The following is a 23,458-nucleotide window of genomic DNA, read 5'->3' as shown; positions in this document are numbered from 1 at the left end:
GTCGTAGATGACAGCGTTGTTATTATGTCGGTTAGTCTCACTTAGACGCGGCATAATACGCAGATATGCAAGCTAGAAATTTACTTGAATCTATCAACTTGTTTTAGAAACTTTTCGTTAATTTTTTCATTTATATCAAAATTTATGAAATATATACAAAAGGGAAGTGTGTTGAAATCAAAAAAAAAAAAGAACAAATTATCGTCAAAGCAAAGTGGGAGTTTACAGACAAAACTCGACATACTAAAGTTGAAAATATTTAGACACTTGATTGCTTCAGACAACTGATTCAGGGTCATACCTAAAGAGTAAGATATCTCTTTGAGAGGTATAGACATGTCCCCTCTCTCTAGTAAATTAGTTCCTTACAATAGGCTGTCGCTAGCTAGTTCCGGGCTGACTGATATTTCAAATTTGAAAGATTTTAAAATTAATTTTTTTTTAAATAAGACACTTGTAGTCGCAAGTTTTGGTATTTTGAAAAAATGAATAAAAATCAATTGTGTCTGTTATTATTTCTTGAGGCAAAAAATACTCCGTGTCTCCTTCATTTTTCTCCGGAGTCTAATTGGCAGCCATCCGAGTAATCTGCACTCAATCGAACCGATTCAAAAATGTGGAAAGGCGCAAAACGGCATCTATATTTGGGGAAGCGCATTGAAACGATTGAAGGATGGAATCCCGGAAATACGGCTTGACTTGAGGAAATGAAATGGATGATTTATAACACAATTCCTCTCCTATTACCCAAAGTTGGACGCTTCTGGGCGATTGCTTCCTTCAGATGGTTTAATTGTTGACAAGTTTGGCCGTAGGAGAGCAGCTCATAGTAGATGGTTTCCTGTCAATTTCACCATACACATAACAAAACCTCTGGACTGTCAATCCTGGATTAAACACCGCTTGCGTCGGTTCACCGCGTTTTGTAGGTGTCGTCGTTAGTGGCCTACTTTAGCGCCTCGGCAAACGAAATCGTTTATACATGACGGTTTTACTCGACAATTTCCATTGTTTTATCGATATTTTCGATAATTGCGCATCTAGAGCGTGATGCATCTTTGATATAATTTTTAGCCGCCTGTAAAATATGGCGTATTTTCTCTTTGCTGGTGTCCACTTTAGGCGCGTGCTCAAAAAATACTGAGTTAAGCAATGACAAAATTGTCTTAAGAAGTTGTTTTTGTACGAAATCTTATATTTCCAACTGCACTTATAAAGATGCGGAGAGATAGATTACTAAAACCATCTATTGGAAAAATAGTGATTTTTTTTTTTAAATGCCTTACATGGTATTTGGCGAAATTCTTTTTCTCGCAAATTTGAAGTGTGCGTGCGACGGATAGAACCTCCAACCAAGTTTTAAACCGACTTTGAACAACTGATGTATTTTTTATGAAGCTATTATAAATATCTGGATTGGTATCGAAAATGACCGGTTTGTAGTTAAGAATTTTGCCTTCGCCGAGCGCATTGAACCCACGATCCAAATACTCAACGCACAATAACTATAGCAGCCGGATTTAAAGACAGTTTCTTGAAGAAACCCAAGAAATACCACGGTAAGCTCCTATTAAATTTTTATGAATACAAGCAAACGCTTTCCGATTCTGACTGCACTGGCCAACTACAAAACCCGTTAGATAAGACACTAAAAACAAATAAAAACCATATTAGAATTTCCTATTACACTTAGTAAGAAGGATACTTCCAATATGTGGGACCAGAAATATTCTAAATTAGATTCTGTGTTTTTACATAGGTGAAAAAATGGTATTGTTCGAATCAAATCTACAGCACACCATAGTGATATGAGCGGCACTGTAGGAGTAAGAGTGGAAGGAATAAATATGTGAAGTAACTATTAGCGTTGCCACAACCGTGAAGACTTACAGGCGATGACGATTACGCAAGATATAGACGTTAGACAGTGGAAATAGTGTTAAAAAAAAAAACTGAAGTGAATGAGTACCTTTTCGATTGTATGAGTCCAAACGTTTTTAGCAAAACAATGGTAATGTGTAAAGCGCAAACATAAAATGACTTAACGAAATTATTATAGTTTTGTCGTTTTGATGGCATATAAAACTCAATCATATATTAGATGAAAGAAAAAAGTATATAACAATTCGTTGCATAAGGAAAACGAAACTTAACAAACGAAAAACTCACCTCCAATGAATATAGCAACAGAGTAGTAGTGGTAGTGGTGGTAGAAGATTTGGACGGAAACTGTACGACGGAAACAAACGAACGAACGAACGAACGAGCGAGCGAACGTACGAACGAACGAACGACTTTGACTTTGTTTGCTAAACAACGTAAGGCTTAAACTAAGCTTCGCTGAGCAGAAATTGAAGTTGAGGCTGAAGCTGAGCTTGGACTTGAGATACAGTTGGAGCTTGTGGTGGTGAATGCGTGTACGTGTATGTGAGTGCACAAGCGCGGTCAAAGTTGGGAAGCAATTCAAGTTGCAAGTTGACGTTCAAGTCGGAGCTCGATAGGATGGAGATGGTGGTTGGTTGATTGGTTGGTGAACGTGATGGTCGTGGCGGTTGTTGTTGTATTGATAGTAGTAGTAGTAGTAGTAGTTGTTGTTGTATATAGTAGGATTAGTTGGTTTGGAAAAAGTTCACACATATATACAGAGATGTCAGAAGTCGATTTAAAACATTTGGTTGTCGTTTATTTTCAATAAACATATTCAACTAAAATTTAATTCACTTCTAATTCTATAAATTGTTTGTCGGTAGCAGTTTACTTTAAGCTTAGCAGTTCAAATTCTGATCTATTTTTGAGTATTGACTAGCGAAAAAAAGAATAAAAAAGAAGAGAAAATAGATGTAGTAAGAAACAAAACAAAAAAACAACAACACATATATAAAAAAAATTTCTTGAAAAGCTCGGGCACATATTCGACTAAAATAACGGTGTTTTTGAAATACTTTTCTTCTTAGTGTATGCACACTTTGTCTAAATTTGTTGTAAATTTTTGTTTGCTCCAAAATCAAAGTTTTATATTATTTGTAATGTATATTTTTTGAAGCTTTTTGCTTACTAAAACAATGTTTCAATGCATAAATATTATTTACAAAGCAACTAAATGCTTGCGTTAAGCGACATAAAGCATTCCTTTTTACTTTATGTACAATTCACACGCTTTATTTTTCTTATAGTGTTTTTTTTTTTTCATAATTTAGTTTCGTTTAAAAGCTGGCGCCTGCAACACTCATGAGCAGCATAATGCAGTTGTTTTTTTTTTAATTCGAAATCATCAAAAATCGTGCCTTAGTAAAATGTTGACTGAAATCTACTAAATGATTGTATAAAAAGGGAAATTGCATTTATTTCAAACGAAAAATTATTATTTATCAATATCGAAAGACTTCTTTTCCAGTTGAACACTATTAGCGGTAATTTTTGTGGTGATTATATTAGTTGAATTTTATTTTAACAATTATAATGTCGTCCACTAAATAATGATTGATGAACCGAGTTCATAATTTGCAAAATGCATTGACGATCACATAATCGATCCTCTACCTTCGATTTTACTATACATCACGCCATAATATAATATTGTATATATATATATATATATGTATGTACATATATATGTTGTAATAACGTACAAATCTTACTAAAACTAGTTAAAACTGTGAAGAAATAAAAATTCGGTTAGGGCGGGAAGGCTTTGCAGTAAAAAATTTAACTTCTGAAAACATCAATTTAATTCAGAGTGTTAATTTAAGGAATTAGGTCTGTCTAGGATTTCCGAAAAAATTGGAAATAGTTTTTCACATATACTTGGTCTTGAAGCCATTTTTCTATTGGCAGAATAGTGAACAACAATTCCCTGTTCAACCCGTTGTAGTATCGAATCGTTCGAGTCAATCAGCATCAGCACATGGAGCTTTAAGCCGTTTTTCTTAAAATTGTATTTTCAAATCGGTAGCTTTAACTTAATATTATCTAATTAACTACATACGATTCTTTGTATGATTGCCAGTTTTTTATAAGCAATTTACGTTTTTTTGGTCAAAAATTCTACCGTTGTTTACAAGTTCGTTATTTTCCGAAATTTCGATTTAAAAGTTCATAAGCAAGAGTTGCTAGCATCAGCTACGCCGTTGTGGCTCTCTTGAATAAGGTTATTCCAAAGATTGGCCTTAAAGCTAACATTTTGTATAAAAATTTTTTTAAAAAACCAAACTTCGCTGAAGGCATCCCAGCTGAGACTTATAACAAGTATGTGGAAAATAAGATTATACGTTGTTATTTTTGTATTGGCTCAGGAGTATATTTGGAAGGCGATAACAAATATTTGTATTAAAATACGTGAAAATGAAATCTTTTTGTTAGTCAAAAGTCAGCTTCTGTTCAAATTTGATTGGATTATATTAATATAATATATTAACTTTAGCTCTATAAATATTTGTTTATTAATTGCGCAGTTCTGATAATCTCTGTTATTCAAATATCCGAATATTTGGATTTTTCGTGTTGGTTTCTAGATAATAAAATCAAATAGAATTTCTAGTCCTGAGCAAGCTGATTCTTTGAAAATATTACTAGTCGAAACTCGTCTCTCTCATTTCTCAGTTATGCTCTTAAATAAGTATTTTATGAAGTTTAGTAAGAAATGCTAAATCCCTGGTATTATTGTTATCTTAAAAAAATTGAGAGATTTTAGAGATCACGTTACCAATCGAACGACACTTTGCTAGTATAACTAGAATATAATTAGAAAAATAATTCGCTTTACAACTTTTTAGTTCATTCTTCATTTGAAATAAATGCAAATTCTGAAAATGTGTGACGAAAAAAGTGCGCTGGCAACAGAAACACTCATTCTTTTTAACAATTTTTGTTTCTTTGTTATTTACCGATTTTGCATTTCACATTGGCATAAATTAAGAGTTGCTAATTCCAGCTATGTCCATCTTCAATGCAAAAAAAGTATACAAAAATAAATAAAATTATATGCACAAAATAGAAGCGTAGATTAGAGAAACATTTCAATACAAAATTTTGAGGCATAGAAGTAAAAGCGGAGAAGTTAAACATTTTCTAAAGGCTGGGTATAAATTTGTGGTTATTTATTTAAAATTCAATTAATTGGCTCACACATTGTCAAGGCGTTAAAAAAAAATGTTTTGCGGTTAAATATATAGTAAGCATTTTCGGGTAGGAAGTTACAGAGAGTAGATATTTAGGTACATTTTTAACATTTTGCCTATACATACATACATATGTATAGATTGAAAGGTAATAATAACTATAACAATTTATAATAATTGTAATTACAGCGCTTAAAAGTAGAGCGCAGCGAAGCAGCTCGAAAACACTTGCTTTGCAATTGCATAATTTTCGAGTGGTTTTATGCCGATTTTTGCATTTGCAAAAGCACTTATGCACTCATACTCGCACACATGCGCTTACAGCGTAACTATTGACAAAAACAATTGAAACACTCACCTTCTAACGGGACTTGCCATCACCAGTGGTGTCGCCACACCCAACGGTTTAATTCGTTGCTGCATTGTGGGCGTTGCAGTTGTCCCACTGCGTTGTTGTTGCTGTGCGCCCTGATTGCTCGGATGAGCAGGATGATCGGGCGATAATGGATCGGCGGGATTATAGCCACGTTGTGGCTCCAAACCGCTATACAAATAAATAAATATTTATATGAATTAAGAGGAAATAATTGAAGGTACATAAAACAATATAAAGAAATATGTGGTAACTCACCGCTGGCGCGCTAGTGGACTGTGTCGCGGATGATACATGCGCATGTGGCGTGGTGAATCGCCACCACCACCAGCACCGCCGCCACCTCCACTAGCGTTAGGCAACATGCCCGCACCGGTCGCTATGCCGCCGTTATTTAAATTGCTCACGCCTGCCTCCACTTGGGGCAGGTAGAAATTTGTCGAATTGTGTCGTTGCAGTGGCGGTGTGGGCTCACAATCTTGACTCTGCGATGCTTGCGGCTCCATATCGGTGTCTGAACATTCACGTCCAGGCGACAGCTAAACGGCGAGGGGGGAAGGAGCGCAGAAAGGCGCGGTGTTAGGTAATAATTGGAATCGTAAGTAAAATAGAATGTACAAAAGCTAAACACTAATTTTAATTGAAATTGCATGAAAACCAAGGAAACAAAAAAAAAATCATTATGAAAGCGGCTGTTCGAGGTGAAATAATTAACATAAATTATGTATGTATGTAGGCATGTAAATAATGGTAACGAGTATGATGAATTCAATTGACGTTTTCATGTATGGTTTGTGAAATGGTATGAATTTGTTGTTGTTGGTATGCCAAGGAGCGGCAAACTGATGAGCGAATTTAGGGATATAATTAAAAAACTTTCGTGGATTAACTCGTTTAACACAAGGGTAAACAGAATCTGTTAATTGTATTGCAATGGCATTTATTTGTTTTTATGAATTTTACAGAAATTATTTGAACTTCCACAATATAGATGGTTTGACGTATTCGGAATAGACCACAACCATTTCTGTAAGGTGAAGGGAGACATTTTATGAGAGCTAGAACTTGGACTCCGGTAATAACTTTTAAAATAATTTACAAATTATTTATTTTTGATCACAGCAAATCATTCTTAATGGAGCTACAATCATTGCTGCTTTTTAGAATGTTAACACATAACTGAAATTAAGGTCGACTAAATACGTAATCATGATTATGAGATTTCAAAAATATCATGAGAGAAAAAAAACTATTAATAGTAAATTTGAGCATTTTAAAGTAAATGCTGATATAATCTAGCTTCTTCTTAAGAACTTTGATTCGACATTCTCTCTACTATTATTGTGCTGAGACTTAAAGGTGTCTGACTCTTCAAGTTTCGAGGCGTATCTAAACGGCTGAGGATTTTGTTAGCAGCTTTTCACGTCAAAATGTGTAGATTTAAAATTGGGTACTGTGAGGTCAATACTATTGTTACCACCTATAGCCAGTTAAGCTACCGCAGGATAGACTAAATAAGAAAAACACTTAACTTCGGTTGCACCAAGCTATAATACCTTCACAGTTGCATTTCTTATAGCATAAAAGGGTACAAAAGGATCTTCATATTGATTTTGATCGGTCAGTTTGTATGGCAGCTATATGCTTTACTGGTCGGAGATTGTAGCATTGCCTTGAACAATAACCTAAGCAAAATTTCGTGAAGATATCTTGTTAAATAAAAAAGTTTTCCATACAAGTACTTAATTTTGACCGATGATATTGTAAGGGCAGCTATATCCGACAGTGGTCTAAAATCCACGATTTCGGGCAGCTTCTTGAGGAGAAAAAGACGTTTGCAAAATTTCAAACCTGTATCTCAAATTACTGCGCGTATATACAGATGGACGGACAGATAGTCAGACGGAAATGGCTACATGGACTCCGCTCGTCATGCTGATCACATACATATATATGTATATTATAGGATCTCCGATGTTTCCTTGTGGGTGCTACAAACTTCGTGGTAAATTAACAATACCCTGTTTAGGACATAAAAGAGCGACATTTGGTTAATATTAAGTGTTCGTCATGGGGAAGTAGGATAGACTCTAATCAAATTGCAGTATTTTGCACATTTATGGCATTTGAATTCTAAACAGTTTAATTTTCATATAAATCCTAAAAAAATTTCTTCTAATAGCAACATTATTCATGAATGTATGTATGTATGTAAATAGGTATACAACAATAAAGTATTTTAGTTAAAACGTAACACAATGGTTGTACAAAATATGATAATGAAAACGGTATTTGTTAAAAATCCTAAATAACTATATATGGTATTTAAAACATTGTACAAAGAAATAAGTGACAATGCTTCAACTATTTATATTAATGAAAACTTTACGAATCGTATACGAGTAAAAAATCGCTCAAATTACCAACAAACGAATTAAGTAGAATATATTGTAGAGTTTGCAAAACGCAATTGAAATCTTAATAAAGGAACGAATGACATGAAGAGTAGGTATTTTTATTTTTTCATTAAAGAGAAATCTGTTTAAAAAAGTTATCGCACGAACAAATACAAGTATATGTATATGAACAATAATAATATGGTTTTTCGCAAAAAAATATTGAAAAAAAATGAATTAATAAATAGATTTTTTTTTACCTTTTTCGGTGCTTGCATTTAGTGTAGAGTTTTGTTTTGCTTTTTTTTTTTTTGATACGGACCAATTTGAATATAGAGCTTTTCTAACTAACAAAATAGCATACCATTACGAGATAGTGCATTCAATCAATATTAGGCAAACTACTATAGTTCTGTAGTAAAGAGTTCAAAAAGAGTTTTAGTAAAAAAAAAAAAATGTTTGGTTATTTTATTAATGGGCTTCCGCGTTGAAATGTGATTTTTTACTATTCTGCTCTTTCATAAACTTGAAATCACTTTTAAAAGATGTAGTAACAAGAAATTCATACTTTTTCTAAGAGATGGCTTTAGTAATTTGTATCGCGTTACAGAGTTAAGATTTCCATTTAAAGAAAAATTTTGGAGAGTTTTGTGATCGCTTGACTCAGTATTATTTGAGCACGCTTTAAAAATGAATACCAGCAAAGCGAAACTGCGCCATATTTTACAGTTTTTTTTTCGATAACGGCAAGCCGGGGGGCTGAAAATGTGAATAGTGTTTATGGCCCTGATAACAGCCAAATTACCCGCAGTTTTGGTTTCGTCGATCCCATTACGCTTGATGGCAAAGATGCGAAAATATCGATAAAATAATGGACTCTTTATTGGGACCCGTACTGTCAAGTATCGAACCGAAGAAAGCTTGGTTGGTAGGTTCTAATGCATCCACTTTATAGTTTGGACCTGGCGTCAAGTGATATCTGTTCCTGGCTCTAGCGAATAGTTTTGCTGGTGAAAAGTTCGCCTCAAGAGAAAATTGTGGAAATCGATTGTCCCAGTGTTTTGTCAATAGAGACGGACGACAGTTTTTATTAGAGAGGCATTATGAAATTAACTTCAAAATGGCAACAAGTTACGAACAAATTGGTGCATATTGGACATAGATCTTTCTAACTCTGCTAAATAAAACTTTAAATTTAAAGCAAAAATAATAACAAATATATAATAACTGTTCTTGGTTTGCCATACTTTGGAGAGTAGCGATTTGAACTAGCTACTGGTATAAATCAAACTGACTGTATAACGAAATAGCAAAACAAACTGTCAGATGTTTATACCGCTCTCTTGTGTTAAATTTAACTTGTCAATTTTATTGCAAATGAAGATGAGGATTTCTCAGAAAAGAGGAAAGTACTCTAGCAAAACTGTCATAGAATTGAGCTGTGGAAGACGGCCTGCAGACTTTTGACTACAGAACTACATATATGAAAATAGTTTGCCGAATAATTAGTTGCGGTAAATAGTAGCATACTAAATACATACATTTATTGTAGAGCAGAAAATATAACTAAACTGCACATGCAAAAAAGAAAAAAACAACTTCAAAATTAGAGAAGTGTAAAAATATCAAAATAATGAAAAACTTAGGGATTTTTTAAACTTTCCAAAAGATATGTGCATAAGCTATTGTTTAATTCGTTGCAGCAATGCAGAAATTTAAAATTAACGAGCATTCGGCAGTGAAGATTTCAATTTGCTAGAAATGGAAAGGGATTTGAGGTTTGCTACGTTTCAAGCATATGCTGCTATTTTTAGATTTAGACTTCTAACTTTATTTATACTATATAAAATATAATATAAATATATTAACCTACAGAAAAATGCTTAGTTTAAACTTGTATATTCATTTACGAATGTAAATATACTATTAGAATAGCCCCTAGTCTAGAAAAATTTTTTTTTTATATTATCAAAGTTTAACTACTCAAGAATATGTCTACAAAAGATTTTTCAAAATTCAAATTATTTTCGGAGATAAAGGTATTTTGTTGACCTGGCATCAAAACTGATACGGCCGGAACTGAAACGTTAAAGCATTTTTCACGAAACTGTCTTTTTCAAAACGATGCACACGAATTCTCAGGTTCTACTGAACTGATTTACCTTATAAACTTGTCTATGACAGGTGCACTTCTTATAGGATAAAAAGTTATAAAAAAAAGACTTTTAACTTGATTTTGATTGGTCAGTTTGCTGACCAGCAGCTATATGCTGTAGTGGTGCTGTCTAAACACTTTTTTCGAAGAAGCTGTCCTGGACAATCTCATCTATGCTAAATTTCGTGAAGATAATTTCTTAAATAAAAAAAGTTTTTCTTACAAGAACTTAATTTAGATCGATTAGTGTGTATGGTAGCTATATGCTATAGTGGTTCAATATCGGCAATTCAGACAAAAGTACAGCTTCTTGGAAAGAAAAGGACGTGTATAAAATTTCAGATCGATACCTCAACAACCGAGTGACTATAGCCTGTTCAGAGTATAAAAAAAATTTTAAGAGCATAATACATTGCTAACATTCATAGAAAGCCGAAATGCATATTTAAAATATAAAAAAAAAATATATATATATACAAAATACCTGCATACATAAATTATATATAGATACAGTTTCGTTACAGCGATTCCCTCTTTTTCAATGATCTGCATACAAAAGCAAATATTTAAAAATTGTGCAAGCAATAATTTATGTAATAAGCTGTTAGTGCCGAATTATAAGTTAGAAAATGCTTCAATTAAATTTTAAACTTAAATTAAATAAATTATATATTTGTATATTCGAAAAAAAAACATTGTCTCGTAGTCAGGCGGGCAGGCAGTGACAACACTATCAAACTAATATAAATGCAATCACCAATTAGTGCAAAGTGAAAAGAATAGCATAGAAAATACGAAACTATAGGTCAAATATTCAATTATTGCACTCGCAGTACATACATATGTACAAAAAAAAAAGAAGTAATAACAAATTGGAAGGCATTAGAATTAATGGAATCAAAATATGCTACTCGTATGTGGGAATCACGTCATTCCATACTAAAACAGGCAATTAAGAAAAATTCAATGCAGCTACACGCTATTAAATATGTAGGTACTGGAGACAACCACCATTTCTATGTGTGTGTGTGTGTGTGGAAGTGCATACATATAAATGTGTGTGTTTGTGTAATGGAAACTAAACACCCAAGTATTGTTGAAAAAATTATGAAACTAAATAAAATAATTGACAAAAAGGCATACGTGTACATACATAAGTACGAGCACTTTATCGTACATGAATACAAACAACAACACAACGAGTACATAGTACATATAAGAAGGAAAAAAAGTAAGTTTAATAGTTTGCTTAGTTTTTTTGTTTTTTTACAAAAGATAGTTTCGCAACGATTCGCAACAATAACCAGCAATAATCAATTTACCCACCTTACTATAAAGCGTTGTGCTGCCCGACCGTTGATTATAACCATTGCCCTGGTCCGTATAAGTCTTTACCTGAGTGTGTCGATTGTCCCTATCGTAATAGTTTTTCAGCGTTTCGCGTGGTGAACGCGGCACATTGCCAGGTGTGTTGTTGCCCCGCATACTGCTGCCCTGTTGATTCGTGCGCCGTTCGGTGGTGATAACACTAATACCCTGACCATCCTTGTGTGAGCGACGAGCGGCATACTTTTCTGGCTTAAGAAGACTGTTTAAAACGATTTGTTGGTGTCAGCATTTCATCCAATGGCATTAACACAGCGGCAGCAATGTTCCAGCAATCGTTTGCGCGGTATATAATTTATTTCAATTACGCAACGGAAGTTAATAAAAGAAAGAAATATTATTTATTAATGCCGATTCATGCTGTACATTAGATGCATTATAAATATGTACCTTGGATATTGTGGTCCACACTGGGTGTAACAGCAATTATGCCAGCAGCCACGTGAGAATGGATTGTATCCACCTTTGAATTTGCCGGTGACCTGTTCGTTTGTTGTGCGCCCACGTGATACGAGCACCATATGAAAACCGGTAAGCCCGAAAATCGGAATCGCTAGGATTATAACTATAGCCATCAACACCATACTATATTTGTGGCAAAGATTTGCAGTTAAGGAAAATTTTATATATTTGGAAACTGATACGATATCGAATTTGACGTTAACATCAGTTTAGATGTTACATTATGTTAATATAATAATGTCTAAATATATAGACAATTATAGGTACATAAATAATATTTAAAAAAAACAAGTAAAATCGATAACGGCAGCACCGCAGTCCTTCAGAATGCGTTCAATATAGCACAAAAGGGTATAAAAAGAACTTTATCCTGATTTATATCGGTCAATTTGTATGGCAATTATATGCTATAGTGGCCCGATCCAAACAAAATCCATGGAGATTTTAGCGTTCTCATATACAATAATCTAGGCCTAATTTCGTGAAGATGTCTTTTCAAATAAAAAATGTTCCCATATAAGAGCTTGATTTTGATTGTATGTCAGCTATATACTTGTACTATAGTGATCCGATATCGGTGTTTCCGACAAACGAGCCACAAAGTACGTGTGCACACTTTCAGATCGATATCTCAAAAACTGAGAGACTAGTTCGCGTATATACCAACAGACGAAAATGGATAAATCGACTGAGCCCGGCGCTTTCTTCTGGGTGTTACAAACATTGAGACACACTTAATATACCCTACTCATTGTACAAAAAAAAAAGGATTAAATAATATAAAATTGCTTAAGGTAGTAGTTTGGTAACCTGGGTTCAATAAATCGAAAATTTTTTTTTGCTTAATTTGAAAGTACAATGTCTTGAGAATATACTGGGTAAATTCAGACAGAAACTCGAAATATTTCCGGAGTTATAACGAGTTTCCTAGAGCGCCTCGGAGTCCAACCTTTACGGTTGTCGAACTTTAAACGCGTTTTTCTTAAAACATTGTTTCTCTGGTCTGTGGCCCGGTCAGAATGACCTATAGATTGAGAAAAATCAAGAATATTTAATTTCATATAACATCAAGAACCAAAATCACCCGGGGCACCCAAGTACTTTTTTTTTGAAGTTCCAACTTCGAGTGACAATAATAATAGTAATAAACTAAAAAAATTAATAAATTCAATCGTTATTTTAAGTTTTAGAATCCATTTGAATATGGGTAAGGCTTGAAATTCCCGATTCAAAATTCCTAAAATAAAATCCACACTTTCAGTACTGGTGCTTCAATAAATAAACTTGGTCGGTCAAAATTTCTCTCGCGTCGAACTTCTTCCTACAGTTTGCAAATTTTTGTTATGCTGGGGATTGATATTTTGGGGGATTCGGGACCTTCTTACTGAATATTAAAACCTTTGGGGTTTTGGTAAAATGTGCTCGGCGAAGCTCTGTCTAAAATTTCCAATCAACTCTTCAGTATACCTAATATGTTTGGCTTGTCATGGCGTTGAAAGTTTTTAAATATATTTGATTAACTTTTTACACTTTCAAAAGGATACGCTACTATGGGCGATGTTTCCCTGATGTTTGGCGTTATCTTCAATATATAAAATAAGCATAATGAAAATATGCTCAGCATGTGTATGGACAGTGAAACCAAAAAGAAGAAGAAGAAACGATAATTGCGACGTCCAATGCAATTGTTCACCCAAGGGCAATGATGATCGAATGTCTATAATAAAAATCCGAATAAAAATGATTGTAAACATTTAATATGAGCATATAATAAAATAAACATTTGCTACTTACCTCTATGCAATGATTGCATACGGAACAGTGTGAACAGCGTGGCGGGCGATAGAATTTACAAGTCACACACCATTTCATCTTGACGGTGATGCCATTGATTTCGGCATTTTTATAAAGTGGTGCACGAAATTCCTCCTCCCGGTCCTCATCTGGCGATGCTGTTCGTATAAGTATGTGTGGAGTTAAGCGAATGGTTACAAAGTAGAGGAAAAAAAAAAATGTTAAGTAAATGTCATTGCATAGAAATGTACCTTTTGGTATGACACCGGGGTCCATGAATGTCGCTAATGAGAAATTGGCCAAAACGAAAAATGTGATGACACCCTGATATGCCGGTACCCATGGATGGCTTTTCAAATAGTATTGGCAGCTGCAATGAAATGGAAATGACAAGAACATAAGTATCACCAATAAATATAAGCCAAATAAACGGACCTAGTGTAGATGGCATATAAAATTATGTAAACGGAAATGAGATGGGAAGTCGTAAGTACGGCTATAAGTAGCTGCCTGAACGTAAAGGAAGGAAATACATTCGTTGCTACACTTTATGTGCGATATACATTTTTGCTAAAGAAAAAGTTTAAATGCGATATCCGCTTTTAAATTTATATCTCCTATATACTTTGTATATTATATATATATTGTAAATGTATATATAAATATGTATGAGTGTGTGTATGAGAGACCTCTAGTAGTAGGCTTGCGAGGCAGTCATTGGTGCCGGCGATGATTTGCAGTCGCAAACTTAGCTAAGCATACGCTCCGAGTCAACTCGTAATGAAGGATGTAGGACAAAGGGCAAGACGGTTCACTCTGTGGACAGTCAAATGCGCAAACCAACCAGCACTTTTGTACATTTTAAATTAATGTGAGCTCAGGCGTAGACATAAAAGTGGGGTAGGCAGGCATGCGGTTTGAGTTATGCGGCATTACTACGAGGCTTATGCCTTATTTATATATATCTTCACTGTTTTCATTTCATTTTCACAACAAATAAACATAAAAAAGAAATTGTCGCATAGAATACATAAATACATAAATACATACATACTTACATATATATATATATATATATATACAAGTATATCATGTATTTAGTAGTGGCAAGGATGCTGATTCAAAATCACACAACAGCCAATATATAGTTAGTTAGGTGAGTAGGTTAGCTAGCTATCGGTATTTATATAAGCAGTATCCCTTGCTGGATTACAAATCCGTTTACTAACGGATATGCTTGCTTTATATAACCTTTGTGCCATATAGTACACAATACATACAGACATAGTATTGCTGCTTTTAGTGTGCTCATAAAAGCAAAAGCTCTCATTCACTCGCCGACTCGCAATTTGTATGAACAAGCATATGTAGTATATTCGTAGGCTTTTAGCCATAATCGTATCTATGTATGGATTCCACATGTTAGCTGGTACAAGCTAAAAATTATAGATCACCTCAAGCAATTCAATATATGTACATATGTATGTATGTATGTGTGGCTGGCTTTATGAATGCATTGCATTTGGCAAAAATTTCATTGAAATCTATGATGAATAACTTCGTTGTTTATTTTGTCTAAATAAAGAACTGAGCTTTTTCATTCATTCAACGGTCTCATGTTCAGAGAGATGACTGAACTGTTGACTGACTATTCCTTGCATATTTTTAATTATTTAAAATTTCTCGTCGGTTCAGTTTGGAAATTTGACAAATTTAAATTTAATTACGAGCAGAACAAACTTTCTAATAAGTAGTAAAGCGAACATACACAAAAAGTTTAAAAATATTAAACGATATACGAGATATTGCTTTCACTCAACTATAAAGTCAATAAGAAGAATATTTATATATATTTAGTATATGGTTCTTACTGATTTTTGGAAACAATCTAATATTATGTTTAAGAAGAGCTGATTTTGTTATGATGAATAAAAGTCTCTTGATTGATGTGATATTCAAAAAATAACAATGTTATACTTTTTATAAGGGGATTTATCTTCAGAGAAATTTACTATCGAGTAGTACATTCTCGTAGCGCGCCACTCACAGAATTTTACTGGAAAAATACCAATATCAATCGGTGATTCAATTATTGTTTTTGGAAGCAAATGACGCAGTGAAATCAAAGAGCGCTTGGATGAAGTATACGGCGACTCTTCTCCTTTGATGGCCAGCTTGGTTTAACGAGGTGCAATGTGCTGACGTCGATTTTTGATGATCACGCCCGGTTGCTCTGAAAACGGCTGCCATGGAGGATAATGGCACAGAAGTTCACGTTCTCGTATTGGCAGACCGTCGATTGAACGTGTGCGAGATAGTTGAGTAGACATTTTTAAAGTATGCTTGGGTCATATCTTGTATAAAATATAAAGCATAAGAAAGCTGTCGCCGCGATTAGATACAATTCTTAGATTTTAGCTGCTTCAAATAAAAGCTCAATATTTGTAAAACAATTAATGCTCTATAGTAATAAAATATCAAGGATGAACACATTGACTTTAAGCTAAGGAATTGTAGATGAGGAAATCTGAAAATTTCCAATTTGCATTGTCGCACATGAAGTGTCACACAATATTACTAGATAGCAATTTGTCATTTAGAATAAACAAAATGAGTGAAAATTCAAAACTTTCCGTTGATTTTTTTTACCGTTTCCGTTTAGCTTTTCATTGAATTTAATAGAAAATGTAAATTTTCATCGGTAGAGCAGTTTGTTTGCCTATCGCTTTTGTTATTTTATGTTAATCAAATGCTAAGCTGATTTATGATAACCTCGTTATTTCTAAATATTTTACAACAACACCGCCCCAACATACATACACGTCTATATACATACACACATTCATCCTACATACATAATTCACGAGCTGGAGACGCGCATAATGCAGTTGTCGAATTGAAAAGTAAACATTTCGAGGCGAATTTCGTATGCGAATTGAATTTGAAGAGCTCCGCAAACAATTTGTCGGCTCTTTTCTATTTTGTTTCTATTTTTTATGCATTAGTAAAGAAAAAATGAATAACAGCTAAACAAAAAAAAAACATTTTTTAATCGCATTTGCAACGCCTGTGGAATTTTAAAAAGTCCCACAACGGGCCACACCCTAAGGGAACTGAGGAGTCAGGCAATTACAAATGAATTCCGACGAATATGACAGCAGCTAGGGTAGGAAGTCATGTGATAAGGCGGTGTACATCCATAAGTATATATACAATATATACATATATAGGTATGTATGTATGTGATTGTGTGGCAATTGATTCGTTATTCACCAAAAATCAAGTAGCGTGTCTATTAAATATTCATATCTCAAGTCAAAATTAACTTAATTTTGTGTTAATTAACTTCGTAAACAAACAGTAGCTTAAAAAATTAATCCAGTGATGTGCTTTGCTCATAGGCACATAGATCTGAAAATATTAGATATGTTCTGTCCGATTAAGATGAGGAACTCAGATTAGTAAAACAACAAATGAAAAATGTTGTTGAAAATATGTGGCTTAAATTTTTTTTAACCCCTTCACTACCATGGGGATTATGTATCCCCGGTGATGGTGAAGATAGCGATATAGGTATAAGGCTTATTTTGTTCTCTCGATTTTTGTTGACTGAAGAGATTGAACGCATCATAATGGCCCCAATTTCAAGAAATTCTACTGAGCTACAAATATTTAAGTGCCTATTTTCAGAATCGTTGTTAATTTTCCTTGTACAGTGCACAAATAAACGAATGGCTCTCCTAAAAGTAAAAGGAAGCCATAATATAACACACACTTATATAACAGAAATAAAAATTGTGTTGGGAATTTCACTTATAATAGACTTCCTGAGATCTGATTACTGGTCTCAAAATGAATCCATGGGAAACGAGTTTGCAAAAAGGGCTATTGCACAAAATCGTTATCAAAATTTAATGTCAAAACTTTATTTTAATTTTCATGAGCAACCGCAATGGGCATCTAAACTTTAATACAAGTATATAGAGGAGATTGTCAATTATGTCAAATATACGTTTAACAAAACTCCGAGTGATAGCTCATGTCAGAGCTTTGATGAATCGATGGCTAAATTCAAAGGGAGGTCATCGCTAAAGCAATATCTTCCGTAGAAGCCGATTAAACGTGGCCTCAAAGTTTGGAAAAGATGTGATTCCAAAAGTGGATACACTTATGACTTCAATATTTACACTGGTAAAGATAATTCCCCAGCCCCATGTGGAACTTTGGGAGAGAGGGTCCCTTACTAACTTTTATAAATAAAATATAAAGCACAGAGTTAACAATATAACATGTTTTTTTATTTTTGAAATACTAGATTTTTAAATTTTTTTTGTCTTACTAGACATTATATATATCCAAAAAAAAAACAAAAAAAAATGTCAAGAGGCAATGACGATAACATCGAAAAAGTTATAAAAAGCAAACATTGACATTAGAGAGACAACAGATGATTTCAACATCTCTTATGGATCGACTCAAGCCATTTCGTTTTGTTTAGGTATGACTAAACCCCAAAAACCTGAATATTTTGCAAAACGACGTCGAGTACAGATCGCAAAAGCGATGTTGAATCACAGAACTGGGGAGCATCAAACGCATCATCACTGGTAACAATACGTGGGTTTTTGAATATGACGTTGAAAATGTTCAACCATCCAATGAAAGGTGCTCCAAAAATGAAACGAAACCGAAAAAACAAAAATTTCGCAGAAGGCACTGAAGGCCATCCGAGCCAAGGCATATAACAAGTGTATGGAAAATTGAATTAAGCGTTGGCATCAGGAGTCTATTTTGAAAGCGATAATAAATATTCATATTAAAATAAGGGAAACAGTATTTTTTTCTTGTCAGTCCTCTAACATTCACACAATAAGGCAATAAGTCAGTAAGTTAGAGATCATAGTAATGGGTGTAGTCCAATGGGTTTATAATTTCGCCCTATGATTTAAGTGCAAATTTAAATTCTCCACTCGGTTCTGGCATTCTAGTATCATGACATAATGGCGCAAAAATCTTTCGCGATAGTAAACATTAGGGCATGGCGGGTAATATTTCCATGTAGTATATTTATGTAACGTATATGTATGTAAGCTGTCTCAAGTGCACGTGTTATTATTTCCGACTCAAACGTTTAATATCTCAAGTACAGGTGTCTTTACTTAACTATTTGTGCCGCATTGAGAGTGGGAGGACCGGCGTGGGCCATTCCTACAGCACTCGAGCAGTTGTGTATGTGGTTATCTAGCTGTTTACTTGGTTAAAACACGAAGGTAAATGAACTATTGCTGCTTGAAGCTCAATAAATATTTATACTATTCATTACATTAGAAACTAGAAGCTATTGTGAACTTGGTTTATAACCAAATATCTAGCAGTGGGTTGATGAAAAATTGTTGACCTACAACGATAACTAATGTAACACCCACTTAATTATTACACAGTTATTTTTATCTTATATAAATATACACAAAGAGATATATATACTATATGGGCATTTTCCATATTCGTATACTCTTTTACTTTAGTGAGTTGGCACCTAAAATGACTTAAGTCGTGATGTGAGTGGTAAATCCACCTTTGTCAATGACGTTAACATCGAAAAAGTTATAAAAAACAAACATTGACATTAGAGCGGATGATTTCAGCAGATGATTTCAGCATCTCTTATGGATCGACTCAACCCATTTTGTTTAATGTTTAATGAATATGCCGTTGAAACTGTTCAACCATTCAATGAAAGGCGCTCCAAAAATGAGACGAATCCGAAAAAACAAAAATTTCGCAGAAGGCACTGAAGGCCATCCCAGCCAAGGCATATAACAAGTATATGGAAAATTGAATTAAGCGTTGGCAACAGGAGTCTATTTTGAAAGGGATAATAAAGATTCATATTAAAATAAGTGAAACAGTATTTTTTTCTTGTCAGTCCCGCTTAAATTTCATACCTCTAACATCCACCCAATAAGGCAATAAGTCAATAAGTTAGAGATCATAGTAATGGGTGTAGTCCAATGGGTTTCTAATTTCGACTTATGATTTAAGTGCAAATTTAAATTCTCCACTCGGTTCTGGCATTCTAGTATCATGACATAATGGCGCAAAAATCTTTCGCGATAGTAAACATTAGGGCATGGCGGGTAATATTTCCATGTAGTATATTTATGTAACGTATATGTATGTAAGCTGTCTCAAGTGCACGTGTTATTATTTCCGACTCAAACGTTTAATGTCTCAAGTACAGGTGTCTTTACTTAACTATTTGTGCCGCATTGAAAGTGGGAGGACCGGCGTGGGCCATTCCTACAGTACTCGAACAGTTGTGTATGTGGTTATCTAGCTGTTTACTTGGTTAAAATACGAGGGTAAACGAACTATTGCTGCTTGAAGCTCAATAAATATTTATACTATTCATTACATTAGAAACTAGAAGCTATTGTGAACTTGGTTTATAACCAAATATCTAGCAGTGGGTTGTTGAAAAATTGTTGACCTACAACGATAACTAATGTAACACCCACTTAATTATTACACAGTTATTTTTATCTTATATAAATATACACAAAGAGATATATATACTATATGGGCATTTTCCTTGTAATGATAATTCTTAATAATTGCTTGCAAAAAGAGGAGGTTGTAATTATAGCTAGTTATGACAATTATTCATAAATACCTATACTGATACACATTTATGAAATGTACATATGTATATGTGTGATAACAACCCTGGTAGGATAACCGAATGAAAAAGTTCCTTCAATTAATTAAAACTTTGAAACTTCAGGCGACAACGGTCTCTTCCGTGGTAAAAGGCTCCCTAGGAGAAAATTCCTTTGGAAAAGAGAAAACAAATGAAACGAAGAGGCGTGTAACGCTAAATATGCAAGGAGGTGGGCATGATGGAAGCATTTATATCGTAGCGGCAAAACTGTTCGACGATGTTTAAGCTGCTGAGCGGCAGACGATGACAACCAGAAATTAACCTGGTCAACCGTCGGAGCGGGCGGTGAATCGGCGTACTGGAACAAAAATTGACTGTTGGGTCATCAACACCCTGAAAAAAGTTCTAATTCGCTTTAACTTTCCATTTTTTTCTTCTGTTTTTTTTTTGGCATTTCACCAGCATTTACTCAGTCGAATTGTCACGAAATTGTCAAATAATGTTATGGATCTGTGAAGTTTTCCAATTAGCAGCATGAGCAATTATCGCCTGAATTCTTTAATACGGTATTCGTGTAATTGCTAAAATGTTTTGGATGTATTTTTAATTAACGTTAAGCTTTTGAATATCTGGATTTTTTAATTATTGGTATACAGTATTTTATGTGGCGGCTATATACCGGCTTTTGTGTGTGTGTACACTGACCGCTGAGTATGTTCGGTGAAAATATGTTATAACTGTCATAAAAGCTTTCAAAAAGCATATTTAATCTTATACAGGGTGAAGATAAATTCCATTAATATTTGCAGTATGTTCAGAATTTCACGGAGCGAAGCTGTTACTGAAATGCTTACGCTCTGGTAACAACATATTCAATACAAGCAAGGAAGAACTTAGTTCTGGTGTAACTAAACCTTTTATACTCAATTTCCAAGGATCGAAAACGGGGAAATATCATCAGGTTTGGCATAGCTTTATATTAAAAATAGCTCATATACTCACTTAGCTTCACGATTGACTTCGTGTTCCGAGATTTTTATATTGAAATCAATAAGATAAGTCTCCAACCCAAAGGGGTTAAAATGAGTAAATCAGGAAAAGGTCAACTATAGAATCGGAAATCATTACATTAAGGATATTTTCAGCACTAAACCACTTTAAAGTATACAGCGTCTACCAATAGGGATGACGTGATTTTTACAGCTCGCGGCAGTCATGTCAAATTCTGTCAGTGTATTCAGCAAGTTTGGCCATTTCATAATGTCAAATTTCACTTTGGTATAACGTTTGGAAATTGTCCAAGATTATTACGCAAACTCACATTCTTCAGTGGCTACTGTAACGCGAAGCACAGTCGTCATAATGCTCCTTCTGTGCGAGCTATTCAACGCATAATAGCAAAATTCGAAAATGATTATAATCTTTACGAAAGTGTGCCATATTCCCATCAAAGAAAAGCTCATAGTGAAGGAAATATCGCTGCTGTTCAGGCCAGTGTTGAGGCCAATCAGTCGGTTTAACGTCGTTCTGTACAGTTGGGTTTCTCTCCGATGGAAACACATAAAATTGGGTTGGCACAAGAACTGAAGCCGATAGACAATTTAAAGCGCCGTAGCTTTGGCGATTGGGCGCTGGAAACGATTTTCATCGAAAAATCATCTTGTCAGCTAAGACCCATGGCTTAATGGCTTCGTCAATAAACAAAATTTTCACTATTGAGGTGAGTCAAATCAACGTGTGGTTCAGGAAACACAATTGCATCCCCAAAAATCATCGGGGCTTATTTTTTTCGAAATGAGGCAGAAAATGTCGTTACCATCAATAGCGATCGTTATAACACGGTGTTGACCGAATTTCTTCCCAAAATTGATGTGGACGATCTCTATTTCTAACAAGACGGTGCGCCGCTTTATGTTTCACGTCTAAACATGGACATATTGCGCGCAAAGTTTGGCGACTCGTTAATTTAGAGAAATGGTTCAGCCAAATGATCGCCAAGAGTCGATACCCTCTATCAAGTAATAGTTTTGTATCCTAATTCTCGGCTTGGTTATAACAACTCATAGACTCTCGATTAACGACATTTTTTGGGTGTGGCAATCCGATTTTGCCTATCTGCAATACCAACCTGTTCAGAGTGTTAAGGAACACGAGTACCAGGTTTCATCAAGATATCTCAGTTTTTACCCAAGTTAATGTTTGCACGGACAAATGGACGGATAGAAGGGCGGAAAGACAGACAGATATTCGGTAGTCAACTCTTCTCATTATCCTCATCATTTGGATATATGTAAATTTATAACTCTATATCTATCTCGATTAGGTTAAGATGCATTTGGTGGATGAAAGAGACTCTCCAGGCCAATCTAGGTCAACGTACTTTATTCTGTTACGATATTTTAGCAAATGTTAGGTATATGTAGTTATTGACCATTGAAAAATTACTTCATAAGATACAGGTGTTGCAATCCTATATCCGAAATCCAATAGTTACTTTTAAAAAGCATTATTAAGGAAGGCTTTTGATTCACTATATGCAATAATGTCAGCTGCTGATTATCGTAGTCATATTCAATAGTTTAAGTCGTTAAATCTCTACTCTTGAAATGTCTAGAATCATAGAAAACAGAAGTCAGTTCTGACGAACCAGGTCAAGACCTTGACAGTAAAGAACTTTCCGCTGTCGATGTCCATGTTTCATGACTTCCCCGATTTTATTGAGTGAGACGGTTACAATAATTTAGATAATTTTCCATAATGATTAATCATATAAGTAAATATAAATTATAGGTGCAAAAGTTAAGTAAGGAGTTATATATAAATGAATTACTCTAGGTTGCCCATTGGAAAGCTTTTAGAATGGGAATAAATGAAATTAAAAAGTTTCAGATAACTAAAAATGTTGTTAGTAACCGATGAGGAATCAGATAATGACCATAACACGTATACAAAAATGATAAAACATTTTAACAGAGACCGATGTTATTCTACCGAACAATGACACGCAGAAGTATGAACTTCTCAAATAATACGATTAGCGTTTTCAATTTCATAATACCAGTCCGCATTTTATTTGTAAACACTGTTTCTCACAGAAAATTAAAGCAAAAATAA

At 34.2% G+C, this 23,458-nt stretch overlaps 1 protein-coding gene across 4 annotated transcripts in view; it reads right to left on the bottom strand.

Moving 5' to 3' along the window:
* Zdhhc8 (zinc finger DHHC-type containing 8) overlaps positions 1 to 23,458 on the bottom strand; it is a 93,014-nt gene that overhangs the window by 12,600 nt on the left and 56,956 nt on the right. The window contains exons 2-10 of one of the 4 annotated variants that reach the window (XM_070109689.1): positions 13,935 to 14,053; positions 13,684 to 13,841; positions 13,434 to 13,606; positions 11,818 to 12,012; positions 11,368 to 11,629; positions 5,749 to 6,029; positions 5,476 to 5,661; positions 4,884 to 4,940; positions 2,662 to 2,802 (exon numbers count right to left, since the gene is read on the bottom strand). In XM_070109689.1, coding sequence (XP_069965790.1) covers positions 4,931 to 4,940; positions 5,476 to 5,661; positions 5,749 to 6,029; positions 11,368 to 11,629; positions 11,818 to 12,012; positions 13,434 to 13,606; positions 13,684 to 13,841; positions 13,935 to 14,053 — 1,384 coding nt within the window. In that variant the 3' untranslated portion in view covers positions 2,662 to 2,802; positions 4,884 to 4,930. Of the gene's footprint in view, positions 1 to 2,661; positions 2,803 to 4,883; positions 4,941 to 5,475; positions 5,662 to 5,748; positions 6,030 to 11,367; positions 11,630 to 11,817; positions 12,013 to 13,433; positions 13,607 to 13,683; positions 13,842 to 13,934; positions 14,054 to 23,458 lie in introns of those variants that run through there. The other 3 variants (XM_036376193.2, XM_070109688.1, XM_014230158.3) reach the window with 3 other exon arrangements.

The sequence above is a fragment of the Bactrocera oleae genome, chromosome 5, assembly GCF_042242935.1.
Source record: "Bactrocera oleae isolate idBacOlea1 chromosome 5, idBacOlea1, whole genome shotgun sequence".
NCBI lineage: Eukaryota > Metazoa > Arthropoda > Insecta > Diptera > Tephritidae > Bactrocera > Bactrocera oleae.
The sequence above is the reverse complement of the archived record's forward strand: the minus strand, read 5'-3'. Positions and strand labels throughout refer to the sequence as shown.